The following is a 22,253-nucleotide window of genomic DNA, read 5'->3' on the forward strand; positions in this document are numbered from 1 at the left end:
GGTTATTATTTTCTATATTAGACGTGGTGAAAAGCAAGTGGCTTTTATAATGAGCAAGAGGCAATAAACTGACATCATTTCCAAGGGGTTTTGATTCTACTGACAGTCAGAATGGCCCTCTACAGCAGCGGTGTCCACTAGAACTTCTTGTGATGATGGAAATACTCTGTATCTGTGTAGCCCAATGTGGTAGCCACTATACACATGACTGTTGATCTCTTGAGATATGGCTAGTGTGCTGAAGAACTGAATTTTTAATTAATTTAGAGCTTCAGGCAGCCAATGGCTAGCATATGGGGCTGCACAGCTCCATAGCTTAGGCCAGGCCATTTTTAAGGTGTGCAAATTAAGAACACTTAGCATGAGAGGGGAATCTCATGCCTATCTGTGATCTCAGCCATTTATGTGTTTTCTTTTGAGCTTTGGAAAAATGGCAGGAGGCTGAGAGGAAGAGCAACACTTAGAAAAAATGAAACTGTCTCCCTGTGATGGTGCTGACACATCACAGTGAGGGTGGTGGTGGAGACTTGTTTCAGAGAAGAAGACCTTTCTCCACAAGACTTAAAAGAGCTATTGCTGCTCATTGAAGGGAGATAAAATTGAAACATGTCGATGTCCTCATAAATAAGTTTTAAATTGCTTTGGAATAAAAGTGTAAGTGTGTGTATGTCAGAGTTATTCATATTTCCATTTAGCATCGAGTGCCCAAGGAGTACCACTCTAGAGAACCAAGAATAAACTTGACCTTTCGGACAGTTTATCCTGACCCTTGAGGGGCGCACTGGTGATGTGAGGTCTTGGAGAGGGAAGCTGTGCTGAGGCTGAGCAAACCTTCCACCATGAAGAAACTTCCGGAGACTGGTCCAGCTGCTCTCATGGTGTGGCTGTTTGGAAGATGAGGATGGGATTTGCTTCCCAGCTTGGAGTTCTATTAAATGACAGCCTGCAGTTCATGTTTGTAATATGTTTACTGTGGGAACAGTAATCCCTAATCATGTTTTGAAATCACATATTTTCTTTAGGCAAATTAAAAACTGCTGTGGCTGTGTTCACAGATGATTTTGTCCATAAGCAGTTTTTTTTCTGCCCTCTCCCGCTTCATTTGAAGAAATATGAATGGACTTTGCCTCCGGGGTAAATCCACACATGTTTGTTCCTTGTGCCTTTAGCAAAGTGGAGATATAAATATGAGTCGGTGACTCTGGAGCCTTCCGTAGGCAGACAGCTGCTAAAACCCAAACAGAGCCTTGTTGAAGTCTGCCTTGACTCCTGAACATCTTGGCTTGTGTGCTGTTATAATGCAAAGCTGCATATTCTGGGAGCACTTTATTTAACTGAGTCTCCTTGCCTGTCCATCTTCCCAGGATATGCTCAGACAGGTTACAGGCCTCTGAATAAAGAGCAGAGGTGGTATCCTCCAGTGCATCTCCAAGCAGCCACCTGGACTACTTGAAATACAAGAGAAAACTGTCCCCTCAAAGGGAGGAAGAATTGAGTGATGTCATGAGAAATTTTGGCTGAAGAGCAGCAGATGCCCTGCTAGTGGCAGCTGTTCTGCATAGATTAGTTCCCCCTGGAGAATGACTTGAGTCATTTAAACCCTCTCCAGATAGGAGCGGGAGCAGTCCTACAGGGAATAGACTCAGTCACCTAACAGTCCTGTTCACTTTAGAGTTCAGTAGCCCTATGACTAAGGCTTTCTTCTGACTCAGTGTTTTCTTCTACACATGTTCCCGAGATGAAAGGCTTAGTCTCTGATGTCACCAGGGTTCCCAGAGCAGACAGAGCGACTGCCCCTTGTTGCATCATAAAAGCACGTGTCTTCCTGACCCCTTGACTTAGGAGCAGCACGCCAGTTCCAAACCAAGACAGGGAAAACCGGAGAGAAAGAGAATGGATTTAAATGGATGAAAGTAGGGCGAGAGAGTTAGAGTTTCCCTTAGCTCCCTGTGGGGAAAATTTACCGAGCCTTCTTGCTTTTGATCTTGTTTCCATTCCATGCTGTAAGATTGATGATCCCCATGATCACAATAAAATGCCAAAGGCTGGGCAGGTTCTTCCCCGGAAGGCAGATGAATGCCATGCCTGGCCAGGCGCTGTTCTCTGAGAAGCTCTGTAGCTTCTTGAACCAGAGTCTCTTTCTTTTAAATGTTGTTGCCTGTGTGCTACTCCTTTCTCTAAGAAATGCTAAATGCTTTATAAAATCTGAACGTCATACTGACTGAGCCTTCCCGTGAGGGAGGTACAAATCACCATAACTATAAAATGAAACCTATTTAATGCCTAGCTTTCCTCCAATTCAAACAAACACAACCTGGCCAGGGCGATGCAGCCAGCTTTGGCTGTGAGTTGGCTGCATGACCTGGGGAAATTCCTCTTCTGTTCCCACAAGTGACAGAGCTGGCAGGTGACTCCAGGTCTTACCCACATCCTTCCTGACCCGGGGTCATGCTCTCCCCTCACGTCAGCCACGGTTTCACCTCTTCCCTCATCACTGCCATGTCTGTCAGGGAAACTAACTCCTACTCTTCAGCAGACAGCCTGGACCACCGCCTGGGTTTCTTCACCTGAGAGCAGCAGTCTTAGGTTTTCTTTCTTGCTGTCAAATGCCGGAACTGCCATTCTTTCTACCACTAAGATAATGTCCCTTCTGAAATGTCAAGTAGGTACTTGCCATAGAATAAAAGTACAGGGTTAGGACCGGACAGGAATTCCAGACCCCGGCAAAGGGCACCCATGCTCAGTGACTGCACCAACCTGTTGCTGTGTTTTACTGGTGGTAGATCTTAACTAGGAGTTAAGGGCGAAGCTATTTTTGCCAACATTACTTGTAAAGCAGAGGGAGCAAATATAACGGCTGTCGCATGAAGAAAAACAGGTCTAGTTTTTTAGTTGCCCGTTTTTTGAGCTTTAATAACCTGCCAGGACAACTTAATAACCGTCCTAGGAGCTCTTCATACATAATTCCTAATCCTCCCTGAAGCCCTGCCAAAACAAGATGCTATTCCCATTGTAGAGGCTAGGCAACTGAGCCTCCAAGAGGTGAAGTCCTTTCCTAGGACTTAATGAACGGCAGAACCAGCACATACAGCACAGGCTAATGCCTAGACTGTGCTTTTCCCTCTGCCATGCAGAATTTAGGCAGAATAGTGGGCACCCCCAGGCCCATGAGCCTCAGGGCTTGCTCCTGCAGAGCGGGCAACCCAAGCTCACCCTAGTGCCCTGCTGGCCAGGCTGACTGCCAGGCCACTCTGTTTGTCCCCTGGCTTTCCTGTGAACCAGTGCAGGTATCTGCACCTCATCTCTGCTTAATCAACATGAGCATCTCCTAGTCAGAAACTCTGCTGCCAACTGGACTGGAACTGTCCAGTTTACTGGGGGGAGCTCATTTTGGGGGGACACAGTCCAATTTATGACAAATTAGACAAACTCTCCTCTAACCTTCCTGGCAAGTGACTGAGAACATGTTTCCTGACCATGTCCAAGCAAACTTTCAGAGGTAGACAGGTGGTCCCTTCCTCCCTTCATTCTTATCTGTGAGTACATTTGGGGACCCTGATGCCCAGACTCAGCATCAGGCTTCCTCACGATGCTCACCAACACCACGACTCCGATCAGCAGACAGCCCAAGAAGCAGCGTAAGCTCTGCACACTAAAAACATGTGGACAACAGGCACCTCGCCTCGAAGCATGGGTCGGAACAGCCTGACACAGCATCAGATTGTATCCTCAGTGTACAACTAACCACTAACTCACATGGCATTGATGATTCCTAATAGGTTTGGGTCACAGCTCATAAACCTGCCATTTTCCTGTGACACTCACTCCCTGCTGCCCCCGTGGCTGGTATGACCTGCCCTCGCAAGTGGCAGGTCTGTCTGGACCTGGTCCGTAAGTGGCACCGTCTCCTGAATTGTGTCTTGGCAACCCCAGAAGAGTTAAGTGGGCACTGCAGTGAGCGGAACGCTCCAGTTGGACGGCTTCAGAGAAAGCCCTGACACATGACGGGTCCCTGCCCTGCTGGGAATATTTCTTCCTTGAGTTCTGGCAGCTTTTACTTGGCTGCAGAATATCTAAGACCCACTTTGCCTTTTCTGGTCATAAACACTTGTAGTGTTGAATCTGAAGTCTTGATTGCTTTATTTTCTTAACTATGCCTTTGAAAATGTCGAATGTTTCCATAGTGATGCATTCTGTTTGTTTAAATCTTTACATATACGTGGTTCCACCCACACGCTCTCCTCAGAGGGATTTAGTTTACAACTGTCCCCTTACCCCCTCCCAGCTTCCCTTTGCAAGGAACCCCAGTATGAGACCCCTGTCAGTTTTGTGCTGCTGGAATCCATTCTTAGATACGATGATTCCTGTGTCTCGGGGTCAGCAGGGAAGTTATTTTGATGTTTACTAATGAGGGTGGAACACAGGCTAATGGTGCCTTTTCCAGCTGGCTTAGTACTGCTGTGACAAATCAGAAAAGCCTTCCCCAGCCTGTGACCAGAGCCCCATGCTGGGCTGGGCTTTCAGCTGGGCGCGTAGGAAAACAGGATAAATTAGGTAGTATTCTTGTAGCTAACATTGCCCAAAAGATTGTTTTCTCAGATGAGCCAACTTGGAGCTGACCAAGGCATGTGTGACACTGTTACCATTACGGTTATTTGAATGCTATCACTTCCCCTCCATGTAATGGTGATGTCACACTCCCTGGACACCAGGGACAGTCCCTATTCTCATGTGGCCTCCACGAGTGTGGACATGCTCAGGCAGGATCCTGGCCTCTGACCCCACTAGCTTTTAACTCTGGACACAGAGTCTAGGTTTCTAAAAGGGAAGGAAAGGTGAAAGCCAGGAGGAAATGTAGAGTGTTTACTGGACCTGTTACATACATAATCTGACTTATTCTTAAAAACAACCCTATGAGGCGGTTGGTTGGTTTTTTAAACAGATGAGGAAACAGGTACCTAGAGGATAGATCAGATCCTGAGACTGGGTGTCCCTGGTGGGCAGGCTTCTGGGTGGTTACTTGTCCGCAGGCATTTAGTGCGATCTCTGGGCCTCCCCCGGCCCTGGCGTAGGGGGGATGGGGGAAGCGGCAGCCTGAGTCTCCTGGGGCTGGAGGGACTGTGCTTTCTCATCCCGTTTAGCAGCCGGCAAACCTCGGGTCCTTGCCTGGGAGCCTGGAAGCTTCTCCCCAGGGGGCGGGAAGCAGGAGGAAGTGGTGGGCCAGGTGCGGGGCTCTCGAGGGCTGCGTGATCAGGTTGCAGTTAGCCGCCCACTGCAGGAAGGGTGTGGGCGAGCGCTGTGACCAGCGCCTGCCGCGCAGCGCCTGTGATGCTCCAGACGCCCCCGAGAAGGCGAGCGCGAGCCTGCAGGAGCGGCATTAGCCGCGGAGACAGGACAGCAGCCTCGCCTTTCCAGGAGGCTGCGGCGGGGAGGCCCTCCCCCGGGCCACTCAGTCGCTCTGAGGACTGAGTCGGAGCCTCTGCCACCAGGTCCCTCCCTGCCCCCACCCTTGTCTGCACGAGGATGGGACCATCTAGGAAGGGAATCCACACCCTCCAAAAAGCGATTCTGTGTTGCAGGCTGTGTCCTCCCTGCCTAAAGAAAGTTTGTGGGATGGGTGGATGAAGGATGCCGTGGGGACCTCCCAAACTCGGGCCTGGGGTACTCAGGCTGCTGCCCACCCGGTCGGGACTCAGGAGAGTCCAGGAGAGGAGGAGGGCCCCCCAGAAGTGTCTCTCCCATGCCCCTGTTGGTTAGAGAAAACTTTTCTGGAATGTTTTCTCTGAAAAATATATCAAGGGATTAGCCACTAATTTCTTCCCTGCACCCTGTCTCTGATGTTAGCTGTGAGCCTCTGTTCACCTCGTGTGAAGGGTAAAGGAGGACAGTTAGCCTAGAGGCAAAAATCTGGGGAGGAAATCGTCCCCCAGTCGGCCCCCTGGAGGGCCTCCCACCCTGGGCTGGGAGAGGGGGGGCCAGAGAGGAGAGCGGGCGGACTCTCCCGCCGCCTTGCTCTTTGTCTCCGCAAGTCCTGTGAGGGTGTAGACTAAGAGCTACTCTCCCCGTTGGACAGATGCTCTTCTGAGGGCCACCCAGGGCCATGCCGGCAGAAGCCGCGTGAAGAGCCACAACAAGTGCCTAGGCCAGTGTTCCTTCCACCACTCTGAGGGTCCGCGACCTCTTCTGAGATCCCCAGCTGAAAGCAGACCCTGGTGACAAGAGGGAACATGGGCACAGACAGCCCCAGAAGGTCGCAGTGCCTGTTGGGGCAGCCCTCCAGGGACTGGTGTTGGCGGTCTCCCTGCCGCCCCGGCCGGGTGGCTCGGGACGTGGCCAGGATCCCTGGCGCAGCTCGAGGGAGCATCTTCCTGCCGAACATAGAGCAGGCCGAGCTCTGCACCAGCTGCTCGGGGGAGTTAGCTGGACAACTTCAGGCAAGACTGGCTCAGGCCCCCCTTACTGTCACAGTGCTGCCTGCAAGGGTGGAATTAGGAAAGAGCTTTGACACACCCCCTCTGTCCCAGGCTCCACATCTGGCAGACTTACTGCGGAGCCCCTGTGGATCTAGCCTCAACTTGAGCCAGGCTGACCTGGCCTTGAGTCCCACTCTGTCCTTCCTAGCTGAGTCACCTTGGACCCGTCTGTCAGCCCCCAAGCCTCAGTCTCCTCAGCTGTGAAGTGGACACAGAGGCAGCCACCCCTCTGAGGTCTTGTGAGGGTCGAGCTCATGAATGTGACATGCCTGACAGTAATGTGCCTAGCAATGTAATCGTTTTAAGTAGAACATTCCACATGCCCTGCTGGCCCCAACGCTAACCCCTCTGCTGGGTGAGCAGTGCCGCTGTGACTGACAGATGGCCCTGTGACCCTACCCTTCCCCTTGCCCGGCTCCCTGGGTGCCTGCACCTCTGTTGCGGGCAGCGAGGGGAGGCCCAGTGGCTGTGGGAGGAAGAGCAAGATGGAGACTGTGCACAAGGAAGCTGATCATATTAAGATCCAGCTGCACTTAAGCGTCTCCTGGGAAGCTCTTCACGGCGCACTGAAGAGAGCTCCCAGGTGCCAAAGCGGCCTTGCATCGAGGCTCGGTAGCTCTTAGCAGCCTCGCCACATGCTCCCCAGGTAATTGGTCTCCTAATGCACCGGCCCTGGCCGGGTTCCACCGCCTCTTCCCCCTCGGGTCAGTTCATGATGTTCCCCAGCCTGGCGAGCGGGTCGTAGACCAGTGTGACGCAGCCCCGCCAGTCACATTGTTTTCTTGTCCTTGCAGGCCGTTTCTAGATTCTGTACAGAATGCCTTGGCCTGGAAGAGTAAACAAGATTGCCAGGCAATCTTGAATCAGGAATTCTGTTCAAGACCAGGGCTTTTATGTCCAGAAATTGTGTGTTAGATGCAGTGGGGAACATATAAAAGGGAGACACGATCCCTCCTATTACAGATAGAAGTAAACCAGCATGGTTTTCATTTTCTTCTTCAAAATTAGTTTTTATTCCTAACTGCAAAAGGGATATGTGTTCTTGGTAAGAAATTTAAAAGAAAGATAAAAGGAAAATCATTTATAACTTCACACCAGAGATGACAGCTCTTCACATTTTGCAGTGGATTTCTTCTCTACACATTTGTATACTTCAAAAAAAAAAAAAAAAGGAAAGCAACTTCATACTGAACTCATCAACTTGTAGCCTTTTGCTACTTATTTTTTAAATTGACGCATGACATTAATTGTTGTTCCTTAAGAAGTGGCTGCATAGAATGGTATATAGTTGTATCATTATGTACCCAGTCCGTTCGTTGTGTTGGATAATTCAATCATTGTTCAAGTTGGAGTTGTTTTTGCTATTTGTAACCATTCTGTTGATTTTGGAAATCATGAGAGTGGATGGTGGGGTGGTAGTGTAGCTAGGAGTCCAGGATTTGGCCTCAATCAGACCTCAATTCAAATAATAAAAGAAGAGATAAGTAACATTTTTATAGAGCCTGAATATTGTGCCAGGCACTGTGTTAAGTGCTTTACATACATTAACTCATGATTTATGAATCCACATAACAGGCCATGGGCTAGGCATTACTTTTATTCCCACTTTACAATTGATGAAACTGAAGCACCACCCCTCCACTTTTGCAGCCGTCCTGTGGCTAAACCTTTGTGCACGTGTATGATTGTTTCTTAGAATACATTCCTGAAAGTGGGGTCCTGGCCCAGATTCGGAAGGCTATACGTATTTTTAAGGCCTTGAATACATAATGTGAATGACTTTCCAGAAAGGTTGCCCCAACTTCTCCTACCAACAGTGTTTGCGTATATTTGAGAAAATCATGCCATGCTTTGAGCAGCAATAACGTGCCAGGCCAGTGTTCTAGAAAGCTTCTCTCCTTGAAGGAGAGGCTGTGCCTGTCATAGTGTAAGCAAGCACTCAGTACATCTTAGCCAGTGTTAGAATTGTTGTCACGTAATGTGTCATTTGTTGAGAAAACAAGACGCATACTTGAAGAACCTCAATAACAAGGTGAATGTGGTCCTGACAGTGAGTGCCACATGTGTTGGAGGAATATGGGACGTAATTTGGGGGAGTGGTCATGGAAGGCTGCATGGCGGAGGAGGCACTTGGAGAATGGGAAGGAGGACCCTGAAGTAACAGCCTGAAGGCTCATGAGCAGTGGAGCCTAGGTGGCTTGTGTCCAGGGCTTGTGTAGGGAGTGTTGAGCTGGAGGAGAGACAGTGAGAGAAGAAGATGGGCCCAGATCAGGCCTGGGAGCCGCCCCAGGCCAAAGGCTCTGATGGTGGGGAGCCTCCGAGGGCTGAGACTTTTAGGAAAATGTACTTATCAGGAAGGAGCGAGGGGGTGGGACTCGAGGTGGGGAGACCTGTGCGAGACCGGGACAGGAGCCCGGGCAGAGGGATCTATCTGCGTGTGTGGCCTGGTAGGCACTCTGGGAGCAGTGAGGAGACAAGATGTTGTGTTTCCTGGTGCTGGTAACAACCCTTCTTGCCGCGAGTCCTGAAGCAAAAGAAAAGCAGACACAGGGCTCAGCTATGAGGTCAACATGTCTGACAGAGCTGGATGGGAGACCTTGGCTTCTGTCCATGACCACGGTCAGACTCTTGATACTCCCTCACCCAGTCTGGGCCTTGGGGCACCCTGTTCAAGGAAACAGCACAGCAGGCCCTGTCCCCGCCAGCTGCTGGGAGAGTCGCTGCCAGCCCCGCTGCGCCAGCGCGTGGAGAGCCGAGGAGGTGGGCCTCCAGGCCTGCTTCCAGCAGGTGGACGCTGGCCCTTCCCGGTGTCCCTCCCTCCCAGGCAGGGGACACAGGAGCCGAGCAGCACACTCCCTCTCCGTGGGCGGGCAGATCTGCAAGTGGGCAGGAAAAGGATTCGCCGTCCCCCAGGCCACTGCCTTCTCCAAGCTCCCCTGTCAGAGAAGTCTGTCCTCCTCTCCTGGAGGAGGGACTCAGGGGGCTTGGGAGAACATTTCCAGTATTCTTCCCCCCCGGGGCTGGAGCGTTCCTTTCCTGGTTGCAACTAAGGTAGGAGATACTCCCCCCTCCCCGACACGGTCATCCTGCCCCATCCAGGATCCTTTGGAGGAAAGGCTGCCAGGAAGCAGCCGGGCAGGGGAGTGTCCAGGTGTCAGTCTTGGTGCCATGTAGACCTGGTTCTAGAGCCAGCTCCCCCGCTTACTGCTGTGTGGCCTTTGGCAAATTTCTTGGCCTGAGTTTGTCTGCCAATAAGACTGGGTTTTTGCGAGAATTGAGTGTGACAGTGTAGACCCGTCTCGGTCTGGGTAACTGTTATCATCAAATAATGTAGACGGGGTGGGGGGGGAGGATCCTCCAACCTGCGGGTTTGGGGCGGATCTCACTGTGATGGAGGTGGCATGACTTCTGTGTAGACGGGTCTAGGACAAGGCCTTGGGGGAGAGAGGCCCCAGCATGGCCAAGAGAGACTCGGGAGACGGCTGTAGAGGGGCCATTGTGGGGGGGCAGTGGGAGGGAGTGTGGAAAGGGACCTGATTCTGGGGTGTTCCCATGGAGGGGGGCTTGGGAGGAGGGAAAGGAGGCGGGGAGAGAGCCAGAGAGGACGGAGAAAGTTCTTTCACGACACCCCATTGCCCCCCACGCCAATACAAAGCACTGTATTCTTCCCACTCTCGCCTGGGAGCAACATGGGGTAACAGTTGGCAAGGCTGATTGTGTCTAACGTTAAAAGGTGAGTAAGAAGTTGGGCCTCTGAAAGGTGGCCCCTGGGTGCCGGCGCAGTAGTGTCTTGGCATCCTGTCTCTGGGCCCTGGGCCAAGCCCTTCTGCACTTGGCCCCAGTTTTCCCATCTGCAGAATACAGGGGTTGCACCAATTTAATTTTTTGTAGCTGTTTTGACCACAGTTCATGGTTAAGAAAAAAAAAGTTTGCACACACATTTAACTAAAACTAAAGCTTAATAGAACAATACTTTATTACACGTCTCTACTCTGATGTTGTCTGTTGTGCATCATTCAGAAATGCTGGTGATGGCTCCCTAACTGATTGTATGGCCCACTAATGAGTCACACCCCTCGCTCTGAACACTGACCCAGCTCATCTGGAAGTTTCCTTCCTGCGCTGGCAGCTGGCAGTTCTATTCCATTTCCTCTGGCCTCGTGACCCCCATCAACCAAGCCTTTGTGGTTTTCTTCTTCGTATCTTCAAACAGTAATCTCAGAGGCGGGAAGGAGCGCCTGGCCTGATGGCACTGCTCCGAGTGCCCTCTCACCTCCGTGGGAGGTCCTGGCGCACCCACTGTCTGGCTGGGCCCTGCCTGCACTGCCTCAAGTGCTGGGACGTCCGTGGGTGGGGAGGGCCCCATGCCATCACCACGGGCAAAGGAGTGGGTTTGGATGTCATCCACACTCCTCTCCCCACCCCACCCGACCGCTGCCTGGGCCAGAGGACACCAGCCTTCTCTCTGGAAAAGTTGTTGGGGGGCTTCCCTGGTGGCGCAGCGGTTAAGAATCCGCCTGCCAATGCAGGGGACACGGGTTCGAGCCCTGGTCTGGGAAGATCCCACATGCCACAGAGCAACTAAGCCCGTGAGCCACAACTACTGGAGCCCACGTGCCACAACTACTGAAGCCCGCGTGCCTAGAGCCCGTGCTCCACAACAAGAGAAGCCACCGCAGTGAGAAGCCCGCACACCGCAACGAAGAGTAGCCCCCGCTCACCACAACTAGAGAAAGCCCACACGCAGCAACGAAGACCCAACGCAGCCAAAAATAAATAAATAAATATATTTTAAAAAAAGAAAAAAAAAGTTGTTGGGAAGTGGAGCCTGGCTCCCGGTTGGAATTCCAGACTCTTCCCCAGGCACAGCCGCTTCACTGTGTCCCTCCTTTCACTGAACCCGTGTCTGGGCAGGTCCAGGAGTCACCATCGTGGGAGCTGCTGATGGATGATGAGATGAGCTTTGGCAGTGACAGACCTGGGTTCAAACCTTAGCTCTATCTCTGCCTGGCTGTGTGGCCTTGTGAAAGTTCCCTAACGTCTCTGAGCCTGTTTCCTCATCTAAAGTTTGGAGACAGCAACACCCATCTTGCAGGATAAACTTAAGGGTGAGATGATAGGTACCGAGTGCTTTGTGTTGGTGCCTGGCCTGAAGAAAACTCATTCCTTGACATCCCATCCCCTTGGGTGTCCCTGTGAGGGAATGGCTGGAGAAATGGCAGCTGTTGCTGCCTTAAAGAAAGAAGGGGGAGATGCCTTCCATGGGCCAGTTATAGGAGGGCAGTGTCGGAGAGAGGCTGCCTTAAGTGGGCTGTCCTGGGAGTGACCTGCAGCCCCAGCGTGTCCAAACTGTGCAAAGAGACTGGGGTGCAGCAGGCATTTTGTGTCCGCTGGGCAGCCGGAGACAATGTCTGAGGAGGCAGACAGGCAGGGATTGGGGAGAATGGAGTCTCTGGGCCCCCATGACGGGCCAGGAGCTTTTCACGAGGCTGATGGTGTGTGCCAGTTCAAGGCCAGGCTCACAACACATCACACAACAGGGCATTGTTTCAACCCTAATTTTTTGGAATACATTTTAAAATTCACCCTCCTGCAGGGCAAGTTTTACCCCAGTATGTTCTCATAGAATAATCTGGTGTGATCCTCATAACCGCCACCCTGGGTAAAGGATGGGGCAGGCACAAGGCTTCCGCCTTCACAGGGTATCAAGAAGAACTTTCTGGCAAACACTAGAACCAGGGTGCCCAAGCAGGCAGTCTCGATACGCTGTTTGCCTCTTCTCATGCTGTTACCCATTACCGAGGATGCGTGAACGTCTTCTTTGTGGGTTGTCTTCAGATCCCACAGCACTTTCTTTTTGGTGCCCCCCTTCCATGATGATAATTATTGAAACACCCATATCCGGGCTTAGATCCGAGTTATTATGGATCTGAGCCAAGCTAGAGACAGGCATGAGGGCACCTCTATCTTCAGAGACTGCTGTTCCTGGGCAGCTGCTTCCCAGAACACGGAAAGCCATTCCCCCCAGGGCTCCTGTGCGCATTGGCTCTTGATAGCTGTAGACACCGGGGCTCTGACTGCTGAGGCAACTTGCCCAAGGCCACACAGCTCCAATAGCAGAGGCTAGGGGCCCTTCGAAATGCTGCCTTATGCAGCTGAGACTTGGCACTGCCTGGGAAGACCTCTGGCCCCCTCACCTCTGTGTTCCCGGCCAGCTCCAGCTGCCCTCTGCTCTGTTTTGCCAATAACCAGAAGACTCTCCTTCCAGGGCAGAGACTGGCACTTTAACCTTGGAACATAAGTTCCTGGGGCTTGCTTTGGGGAACACATGGGGCTGGCTCGTGGTTCAGTAGAGGCGGTGAAATTTCTCAGAATCTGAGGTTGCATGCGCTGCTTTAGGCTTACTAGCTGGGGGATGTCTCTGGGCCTCAGTTTCCCTGCCTTATGTGAGGGGCAGTGCCAGATGGACCCCTTCCGGAGAACCTGTCCTCAGGGCAGCGAGGCTGGACTAAGAAGTTCAGGACTGGGTTCTATCCTTATTCTGCCACCACCTTGCTGCTTGCTGTGTGACCTTCGTCTAGTCCCCTCCCCTCTCTGAGCTCCTGTTCGCCACTCAAAAGACAGCAAAGATATCCCTGCTTTGCTGAGGTCATAGAGAGGAAACTACTTTGCCAAGCTCAAGTGCCACAGATGGTAATTTTATCATTATCCACGTAGTGATTCCCTGGCCAGCAGGCCCAGGAGAGGCAACACTCAGGCCTGCAAAAAAGCATGCAGGAAGGATTGGGCCACAGACCCTGGGCTGCCAAAGCTGTGCCAGGTAGCAAGCCCTTAGCAGGGAAATGCATTCCCATTATTCACATCAGCAAGCCAGGCCCACAGCCTGGGCATGATGGTTGGGAGGTTTCCCTGGGCTCTGGCTCCCTCTGGGTCCCCAAGAATCTCCCTGCTCCCCAGTCCAGGATGGTGTTCCCTGGGGCTCATCCTGGGAGTGGGGGGTTGTCAGGGTGCCTCCCCCAGTGGGACGAGCCCTGCCGTGCCAGCTCCAGCAGCCTCCCTGCCAGCAGCTGGTATTCTGTTGCACTGCGTACAGTGAGGCCCAGATTAGACAGTGAGCTCATCGTGACCTGAATGGGGCCACGGGGGGTGGGGGGGACTGGAGGATGAAGATCTGACTTGAGGGTATCGCTGGGGATCTCCCTGCACCCTCTCCCTTCTCTCTGTCTCTCAGGCTCGCTCGCTCTCCCCCCGCTCCCGTGCACACACCAGCACCCTCTCTTGGAGCTTGCTGGGGATTGTCATGGCAACCGTCCAGCAAAATTATCAAAACACTTTTATGCTCACAGTCGTACCAGACCAAGAGCTCATTCTGAGTGAGGCAGAAGCAGGTGGTTGTATGCTGAAGCCACGGGCTTTGTGCGGAGGGCCCACAGGGGGAAGAGGGCGCAGCAGGAGGTGAGGATGGGGACCGGCGGCGGGACCCCTGGGGAGAGGCCTTGGCACTTGCTCCTCCCCACCCCTTATGCCACATTCACATTTGTATTCCCTCTCCACACACCTGGATTCACACACACACACACACACACACACACACACGTAGACAAGTGGTCGCTGAGCCAGATACACCCAGAGTACAGATGGACCCAAACAGCAACATCTGGAATAACCATGACCTCATTCAGCACGTGGAGGCCTGAGATCCACTCTGGGGAGACTTCTGGGTGAGCAGGAGGGCACAGCCAGCCGACCCAGGCTTCTAGCTGGCAATAGGTCTGTGCCAGGGCAGCAAAGCAGCCACAGGAAGAGGCCAAGCCCTCTTGTCGGGAAGCAGAGAAGGACCTGTGACCAGAACCACCCTGACCTGGTTCTCCCCACCTTGCTGCGCAGCCTCCGTGGCTCACTGCCTCTCTGCATCCCGGAATGGACTCAGCATCCCTGCTCCCTTCTGACCTGGGCCAGGGTACCGCAGGCTCCCTTGGAAACAAAGCCCTGCTAATAGCCGAATAACCGGTGGTTGCTATTTTCAAACCCTGGTTCTGCCCGAAAGCCAAAGTGTGGGTGGGGATGGTGGAGGAGGTGATGGCACAAGCCCCTCCCCGGTCTGCTGCCATCTTCCTGCCCCATCTGCTCCCCCAGCAGCCCCCTCCATGGAGGGGAGCCTTCCCCTGCAGCCTCAGCCCAGGCTGCTTGCCACTCTCTGGCCCAAGAGGAAACATCTGCTTCCTGCAACTGGGTCCCCCCATCTGTACATCCTTCCAAGGATTCTAGAATATTAGAGCTGGAGGGGTCCCCAGCAAATCCAAGTCTAGCCTCCTCACTTCACGGATGGGGAAACTGAGGCTCAGAGATGGGAAGCAATGGGTTCAAGGCCACAGGGTACGTGGCTGATGGAGCTGATGCTGCAACCTGGGTGTCTGAATTCTAGTCCTGTGCTGTTCCCGTCACATCAAAGGGATGGTGAGATGCACTGTTGCAAACAATGAGCACTGATTTCTGAGTCAGGCAGACCTGGCTTGAGTGCCGGCTTCAGCACTTAACACCAAAGGTGACCCCGGTAAGCTGCAAAGCACCCTCAGTCCTCAGCTGTAAAATGGGGTGATAGTAGGGTCCCCCTTAAGGGATGCCATGAGGATGATCTAAGAGAGGCACATGTAAAGCACTATTGGCACAGAGTAGGTGTTCCACAGGTGACGTTCTCTGTCCTTCCTCTGCAGTTCCAGGGCTACAGGCCTGCTGAGAAGAGGGACCATCCTGCATCCCCGGTAATGGCCACCCTGTGTCCCAGGGTGGCCAGGGGAAGCAACCTAGCCTGTCCTGGAAAGACAGAGTCCACCGGGAAGGCAGACCACACTGACAAGTACGAGTAAATGAGAAGGCCTTGCAGACAGCGACCGAGGGGGGAGCCTTGAAGAGGGTGGCCAGGAAGGCCACTCCGAGGAAGCAGCAGGGGAGCTGAGACGTCCTCAGCGCAGGGAAACAAACGGCTTGGCCCAGGCCTCACAGTAAGTTCAGGTGGAGCCAGGCTAGGACCTGTCTTTAGACTCCCATTCTAGTCATCGCCCTCCTTCTAGAAACATCCTTCTCTTGGGTTCTGACATGTTCTTCTGGTGTCGCTCTTACCCTGTTGGGCGTTGCTTCTCTGCGTCCTTGACTGGCTCACGGTCCTCCCAGTGCTGGCTGGTCCCAGCCCTTCTCCGTCTGGAAGGTGGGTTTTCACCCGCTCCCCTATCTACACCCTGACGAGTCCCGAACGGCCACCTACGTCCCTCGCCTCTCCTCTAAGTTCCAGTGTCCTGCTCGACCTCTCCACCCGGATGTCTAATGGTTCTCTTAGTTGGGACAATCTAAGTCAATATAATAGAGACCCCAAATTAGAGTAGCTTAAAAATATTCCGTTGATGGCTCTCTCACAAAATAGCTCCAAGGGAAATGTTTCGGGTTGGTAGCTCCATCCCACAGGGTCCTTTAGGGACCCAGACTGATGATGGCACTGCTGTCTTTAACACGAAACCTCCAGGGCTTCCAGCCAGTGTGAGGGAAAGAACACGGAAATCCCGGGCGGCAATTTCTTCTTAAGCAAGTGAGACAGAAGTCTGACTTCTGCTCCCTTCCACAGATGAGAGCTTAGACACACAGCCCCACGGAGCTGCAAAGGAAGCTGGGAAGTGGGCCCAGCTGTGTGGACAGCTAGCAGTCTCTACCACGCTCCACCCCCTAGAATGGTGAGGCCTTCCCGCCCTGGTGGTGGGGGACCCCCCTTCTCTGGGGGCAGCCTCCTCATCCTGTGTCTCCCTGGCCCCCGGCTTTGCCTTTGACACATTCCTCCTTGTCTGTGGCTCTCCACCCAACAGGGTGTTGAAAGTCTGTCCTCCTTGAGTGCTTATTTAGGTTGGGGCAATCATGGGCTTTTGAAGTCTAGCCTTTCAATTTTGTTGATAATAACAATCCCTTCAGGAACGTAGTAGGCTTTGGGTCTTTCTGCTTCTAGTCAGTTGCATGGGCAGTAACCACACACCAAGTTCCTTTCTTGATGGCGTTACTGTCTGTGTTGCCCAACCCACCTCTTTCTCTCCCATTTTAAATGAAAGTTTAAAAGTCCCTAAGGACATCTGAAATAATAGACTTGGATGACAAGGCAATACCCCTAAGAGAATACTTTGCCACAAGGGTGATTCCTTTGTTTGGCTTATTGTTTGGCCTAATAGACAGGCTTTGAGAAAGGCTCTGAGCGCCGATGGTCTGATCTCCTGTTCTTTGGGCAAAACCAGTTGGTTTTTCCAACCCTGAGGACAGTGATTTTCTCTGTTATCTCCTTTTCTGTTCATCTCCTCTTGCAAACCAGCCAATCTCTTTCTTGTAGTATCTTGCTAAAGGCAGCATCAAGCAGCCAACACATGCAAATGTTTTTGGCTCTTTCCAACCATTTTTCTAGAATTAGTGGCTCAAGTAGGCATGTGGTCTGCCTTCCAAATTATCACAGGTAATGTTTTTATTAAACGTTTTGTCACAACATAACAAGGGTCACTGGTTTTCCATTCTCCAGTATTTGTTTCCATGTTGCTCACCACCTGTTAGCCAAGCCAGTGCCACATGTTTTAGGGTTTTTATACATGGCAGTTTTCCATTCCTGGTACCAATTTCTGTATCAGAGTATTGCTAAGCTGCTATTAAAAGGAACTCCCCAATACAGTGGCTTTAGGATTAGAGAAATGAATTTTTCTCTCCCATAATATGGTTCTGATATGATCATTTCAGGCGTCACCCTGGTGGGTAGTGGATTTTGATGGGTAACCGGCAGACCCCAACCCCACAATGGCCCTCCCCTCTCCAACCTTCTCTTCCCCACACCCCTCCCTTGTATCAATGGCACCACCATCTAACATTTGCTGAGGCCAAATACAAAGATGTCAGCCTTGATTTCCAACCCCCTCCCCTCAACACCTCCTCCCGCCATCCAGTCCATCAGCAAGTTCTCTCAGTTCTATCCCCAAATCCCAAATCTGACCACTTCCCTACAGCTCCGTTTTCTTCACTCTCATCCAGGTCTTCAGTGTCTTATATCTGTGGTTCATGTAACGATCTTCTATGTGGGATCCCTGCTTCTTCCCCCACCCTTTCCAGTTACTCTTCACACGGCAGCCAGAGTGAGCTTTTAAAAACATAGAACGGGGCTTCCCTGGTGGCGCAGTGGTTGAGAATCTGCCTGCTAATGCAGGGGACACGGGTTCGAGCCCTGGTCTGGGAAGATCCCACATACCGCGGAGCAACTAGGCCCGTGAGCCACAACTACTGAGCCTGCGCGTCTGGAGCCTGTGCTCCGCAACAAGAGAGGCCACAATAGTGAGAGGCCCGCGCACCGCGACGAAGAGTGGCCCCCGCTCGCCGCAACTAGAGAAAGCCCTCGCACAGAAACGAAGACCCAACACAGCCAAAAATAAATAAATTAAAAAAAAAAAAACAAAAAACATAGAACGGAACTCCCCTGCTCAGAATGCTCCAGTGCCTTACCATCGCCCTTAGGATAAAATGCAATCTCCTGACATATGCACACTACTATATATGAAATAGATAACTAATAAGGACCTACTGTAAAGCACAGGGAACTCTACTCGGTACTCTGTAATGACCTATATGGGAAAAGAATCTAAAAAAGAGTGGATATATGTTGATATATCACTGCTTCACTTTGCTATACAGCCGAAACTAACACAGCATTGTAAATCAACTATCCTCCAATAAAAATTAAAATAAAATAAATAAATAAATAAATTTTTTTAAAAGAAAATGCTAACTCCTTAACACGGCCCTCAAGGCCTTTCGTGAGTGTCCTTACTTCTCATGCCCCTTGCCCCCTCTATTTTAGTCACATGGGTCTTCTTGCTGTTCCTGGAATAAGCCAAGCTCCTTCCTGCCTCACTGTCTTTACACCACATTCCCTCAGCCCTAAACATTCTCCCCGCACTGGTCACGCACCGGTTCCTTCTTTGTCCTCCACGGGGCAGACAGCTTCAGTGTAGTGTGTAAGCGAGAGGGCTTAGGAGCTAAGTCGTCTGGGTTTGAATCTCAGCTCTGCTGCTTACTAGCTGTGTGACCTTGGGGAAAGGTGCTTAGCTTCTCTGTGCCTTGGTTTTCCTATCTGTAAATGGGGATAGTAAAAGTACTTGTTACCCAGGGCTGCTAAGAGGATTAAATAGTGAACACATTAAATGAGTTAATGCGTAAAAAGTGCTCAGAGCGTGGCATCTATTAAACACTTGGTGGCGCTACTATTGTCCTTTGGGGGGCACCTTAAATATCACCCACTCTGAGGAGCCTTTCCTTGCTCCCTCACCCCCCCCTCCACCTCTCCATCTGCATCGCTATCACATCACCCACAGTACATTTCTTGTTTAGGTGTTTATTGTCTGTCCCGCCCCCTTACCTAGACTGTCACTTTCATGAGCGCAGGGACTTTCCTGAGCTGGTACACAGTAGGTTCTCAATAAATCTTTGTTGAATGGCTATGGAAGGAATGGAGGCCAAATTCCATGGATCCCCTCCTTTCTCAGCAGCCCCGTGAGCTGGCTGCTGGCACCCCAGGGCCATGTGTCAGAGCGATACTCACAGTTTCCTCTTGGGAGTCTGGGAACCCCGGGGAAGGGGACCTGCTCTTGGAAGCCAGCCGTGGGGTCATTGGTAGGTATCAACCCTTAGCAGGGGACTATGTGAGCAGGGACTCTGGAGTGGAGCCCACTTTTCCCCAGCAGTCTCTAATGGGCTAATTACTTATCCTCTCTGTGCCTCCACTTTCTCATATGTAAAACTGGGAGAATACGAATTACCTCACAGGACTGTTAGGAAGATGAAGTAGGATAATATATGTAAAACACAGCTCACTGCCTAGCTTGGAGTAAAGCTCTCCAGATGGCTAGTTATCATTATTGTTGTTGTTAGTGCCATATCTAAGTGTCATTCTTCTGAGCACGAATGGGGGTGCGCGAGGGCCTTGGGGGGGTGCGGGTAGTGAGGAGACAGAGAGAAGACAGGGAAGAGAAGTGGACTGGAAAAATCAGGTGTGTTTGTATTCGTGCAACATCGTGTGTGCGTGTGTGTATGTGTGTGTGTGTTTGGGGAGGGAGGTGGCATGGATCCAAAGAGGACATCCAGTCCTTCCTCGGAACTCAGTTTTGGGGAGCCCGGGTGGCCTGGCTCTCCCTGCAGCAAGGAGACTGGGGGCTGCCCCCGCCCCGCGCGCTCAGCGCAGAACCCGCGCGGCCAAATAACCAAGCGCCTTGATTGTGCGCCTCTGGGATGAGGAGGCTGGAGAGGCGGCCCTGCGCCCCCGCGGCCGCCGCGGTTGGTCCAGACTTGGGGATCCCAGGGCGGGCAGGAGCCCTGCTCCGGGGCCACCCTGCGCCCCTGCTCCGCAGCGTTCTCCGGAGCCTCGGATGCTCCCGGAACCCCCGCGGGCGGGGCCTGCCTTCCGGAGCCGGGCTGGCGGGCGGCGCTGGGGAAAGGGCCGCGACTTTCCCAGAGTGGCGGGGCGACGTCAGGCGGAAGGGCGCGGGGCGCGCACGCTTTAAAAGGCATTTGCTGTCATCCGAGCTCGCAGCAGTGGGGGCAGGAGCCGGCTATATAAGCGGCGAGCCGGGCCGCCGCGGGGCAGACGGCGACAGCAGCGGCGGCGAGCGCCTCGGAGCGCAGCGGAGCAGCGTCCCCGTAGCCCCGCGCCCCTCGACGTGTCCGCCTGCCCTCCCGAGGAGCGCCGACCCGGGCCCGCGAGGGCCGCCGCCACCCCGCAGCAGATTTGGATCCCCCGCCCGGCGAGCCCCAGGCTGCTGCCTCCCGGGGGGCCCCGGCGCAGCGGCCGCCCCCGGAGAGCCCCGCCGCCCCGCCGCCCGGCCCCGAAGACGCCGGCAGCGCCATGGCGGCCGCCAAGCCCGGCGAGCTGGTGGGCATCTGCTCCAGCTACCAGGCAGTGATGCCGCACTTCGTGTGCCTGGCCGACGAGTTCCCACAGCCCGTGCGGCCCGCCAAGCTGTCCAAGGGCAAGGGCCGGCTGCGGCGGCCGCGCCAGTCCCGCTTCAAGACGCAGCCGGTGACCTTCGACGAGATCCAGGAGGTGGAGGAGGAGGGCGTATCCCCCATGGAGGAAGAGAAGGCCAAGAAGTCGTTCCTGCAGAGCCTGGAGTGCCTGCGCCGCAGCACGCAGAGCCTGTCGCTGCAGAGGGAGCAGCTCGGCAGCTGCAAACTGAGGAACAGCCTGGACTCCAGCGACTCCGACTCGGCCCTGTGAGGGGCGCCGCCCGCAGCCGGGACTCGCGCGCCTCGGCGGCCCGCCGGGGACAGGTGTGCGAGCCCCTAGGGGCCCCGCCCCCCGGGGTCCCCCCGAGAACCGGGGACCGCCGCCCCTCGAGCGCTTTCACCCTCGCCCGGCTGCGAACTGGTCGGGGCGCCCCGAGCTGCGCTCGCCCTGGGCGGGCGCGCGCGCCGGGGCGCCAGGGAGGGGGCCAGCTTTCTCTGCCCTTGTAAATGTTTATTTTTTAACTCTTCCCAGTACGAACTCAGCTGTGAGTGTGTGCGGGGAGGCGCACCCTCGCTGAGTCGCCCCGGGTCACCAGGGCTTCCCGGAGAGCCGCTCCACGCCCTTGTCCGATGGTTTGCAACTCCGATTTTGCACACGGCTCCACCGTGCCCCCAGCGCACACCCGTTCACACTCACGCCCACACACTCTCGCTGAACACTTTTATAATTGTTAGGCGCGGCCGATGGGACTTGGGGCGCAGCGCAGCTGCTGCTGTGGCCGGAGGATTGATATTTATTTTTGCATTGCGATGGCTGACGGCGTTTATTTAACGATCTTTTTACCTGGATATGTCTGTGAGACTTCCGAACGGAGACAAATAAAGTCAATATATTTGCACAGTGCATTTCTCAAGGCTCTTGACTTCTTGAACCTTGAGGGCCCAGGCTCCCAAGACTGGGGGAGAAGTGGGGAGGATTCGCTGGAACGGGGGGCCGGGAATCCCCGGGTGGAGGCAACTCCACAAGCTTCGGTCACCGGAACGAGGTCGCATCCCCGGTGCCCGGGTCCATTACCCGCCTCCCCGGTGGATCCACCCGGCCCAGAGCTCTCCTGCCTCCCGGGTCTGTTCCCCATCGCCGGTGTCCAGGATGGGGTGGAGCAGCTAGGGAGGCGAAGGTTGGCGCTGTGAGGACGGAGAGCGCCTGCCTGGCGCAGCTGACCTCTCAGGGAGACCCGGGGCAGGTTCATCGCCCGGTACCCACCACAGAAGACCCCACTCACTCCGAGCCCTTTCCAGGCGACGGGTGGGGAGATGCCCGAGCCAGCGATAGGAGACCCAGGCGGGGATATGTGGGTGGTGGGGTCCGAAGGAGGGCTGGGAGCTGGCGAGAGTGTGGGTACGCCCTCAAAGTCGCCTGCGGGTGAGGGGGCCCCGCTGCCCCCGCGCTGACTCAGCGGAGTGCCAGGCGCTCCTGCGCTGCAGGAGCAAACGGCGGCTCTTTCGGTTCTTTGGTCCTTTTCTCCATCTCTTCCCTTTGCCCTCTTCAAGGTTCCTCAAGGAATCTGTCTTTGGTCAGAGCCTGAAGGGCGCTTGGGTACCACGGAGTTCCCCCCCACCCCGCCCACACACACGCCTTTGCTTACAGATGAGAAAACAAACTAGCAGAGAGGGAAAGGTCACGTGAAGAGCAGGGGCCGCGCAGCCCGCGGTCCTGACTCCGCGTCCAGTGCTCCTTGCGTCACACGACTCTGTCTTTCCAGTGCTTTCCGTCAG

At 53.7% G+C, this 22,253-nt stretch overlaps 2 protein-coding genes across 4 annotated transcripts in view; both read left to right on the forward strand.

The window, feature by feature from the left end:
• The window catches only part of ALKBH3 (alkB homolog 3, alpha-ketoglutarate dependent dioxygenase), a 36,088-nt gene extending 35,032 nt beyond the window's left edge, over positions 1–1,056 (forward strand). The window contains exon 10 of one of the 3 annotated variants that reach the window (XM_061203270.1): positions 696–1,056. In XM_061203270.1, coding sequence (XP_061059253.1) covers positions 696–773 — 78 coding nt within the window. In that variant the 3' untranslated portion in view covers positions 774–1,056. The other 2 variants (XM_061203271.1, XM_061203273.1) reach the window with 2 other exon arrangements.
• Positions 1,057–20,189: 19,133 nt separating this feature from the next.
• On the forward strand, positions 20,190–21,376 carry C10H11orf96 (chromosome 10 C11orf96 homolog). The gene has a single exon (XM_061203274.1). It carries the CDS (start codon positions 20,377–20,379, stop codon positions 20,746–20,748), a length of 372 nt encoding a protein of 123 aa, XP_061059257.1. The 5' UTR covers positions 20,190–20,376; the 3' UTR covers positions 20,749–21,376.
• Positions 21,377–22,253: the final 877 nt, after the last annotated feature.

The sequence above is a fragment of the Eubalaena glacialis genome, chromosome 10 (genome assembly GCF_028564815.1).
Source record: "Eubalaena glacialis isolate mEubGla1 chromosome 10, mEubGla1.1.hap2.+ XY, whole genome shotgun sequence".
Taxonomy (NCBI): domain Eukaryota; kingdom Metazoa; phylum Chordata; class Mammalia; order Artiodactyla; family Balaenidae; genus Eubalaena; species Eubalaena glacialis.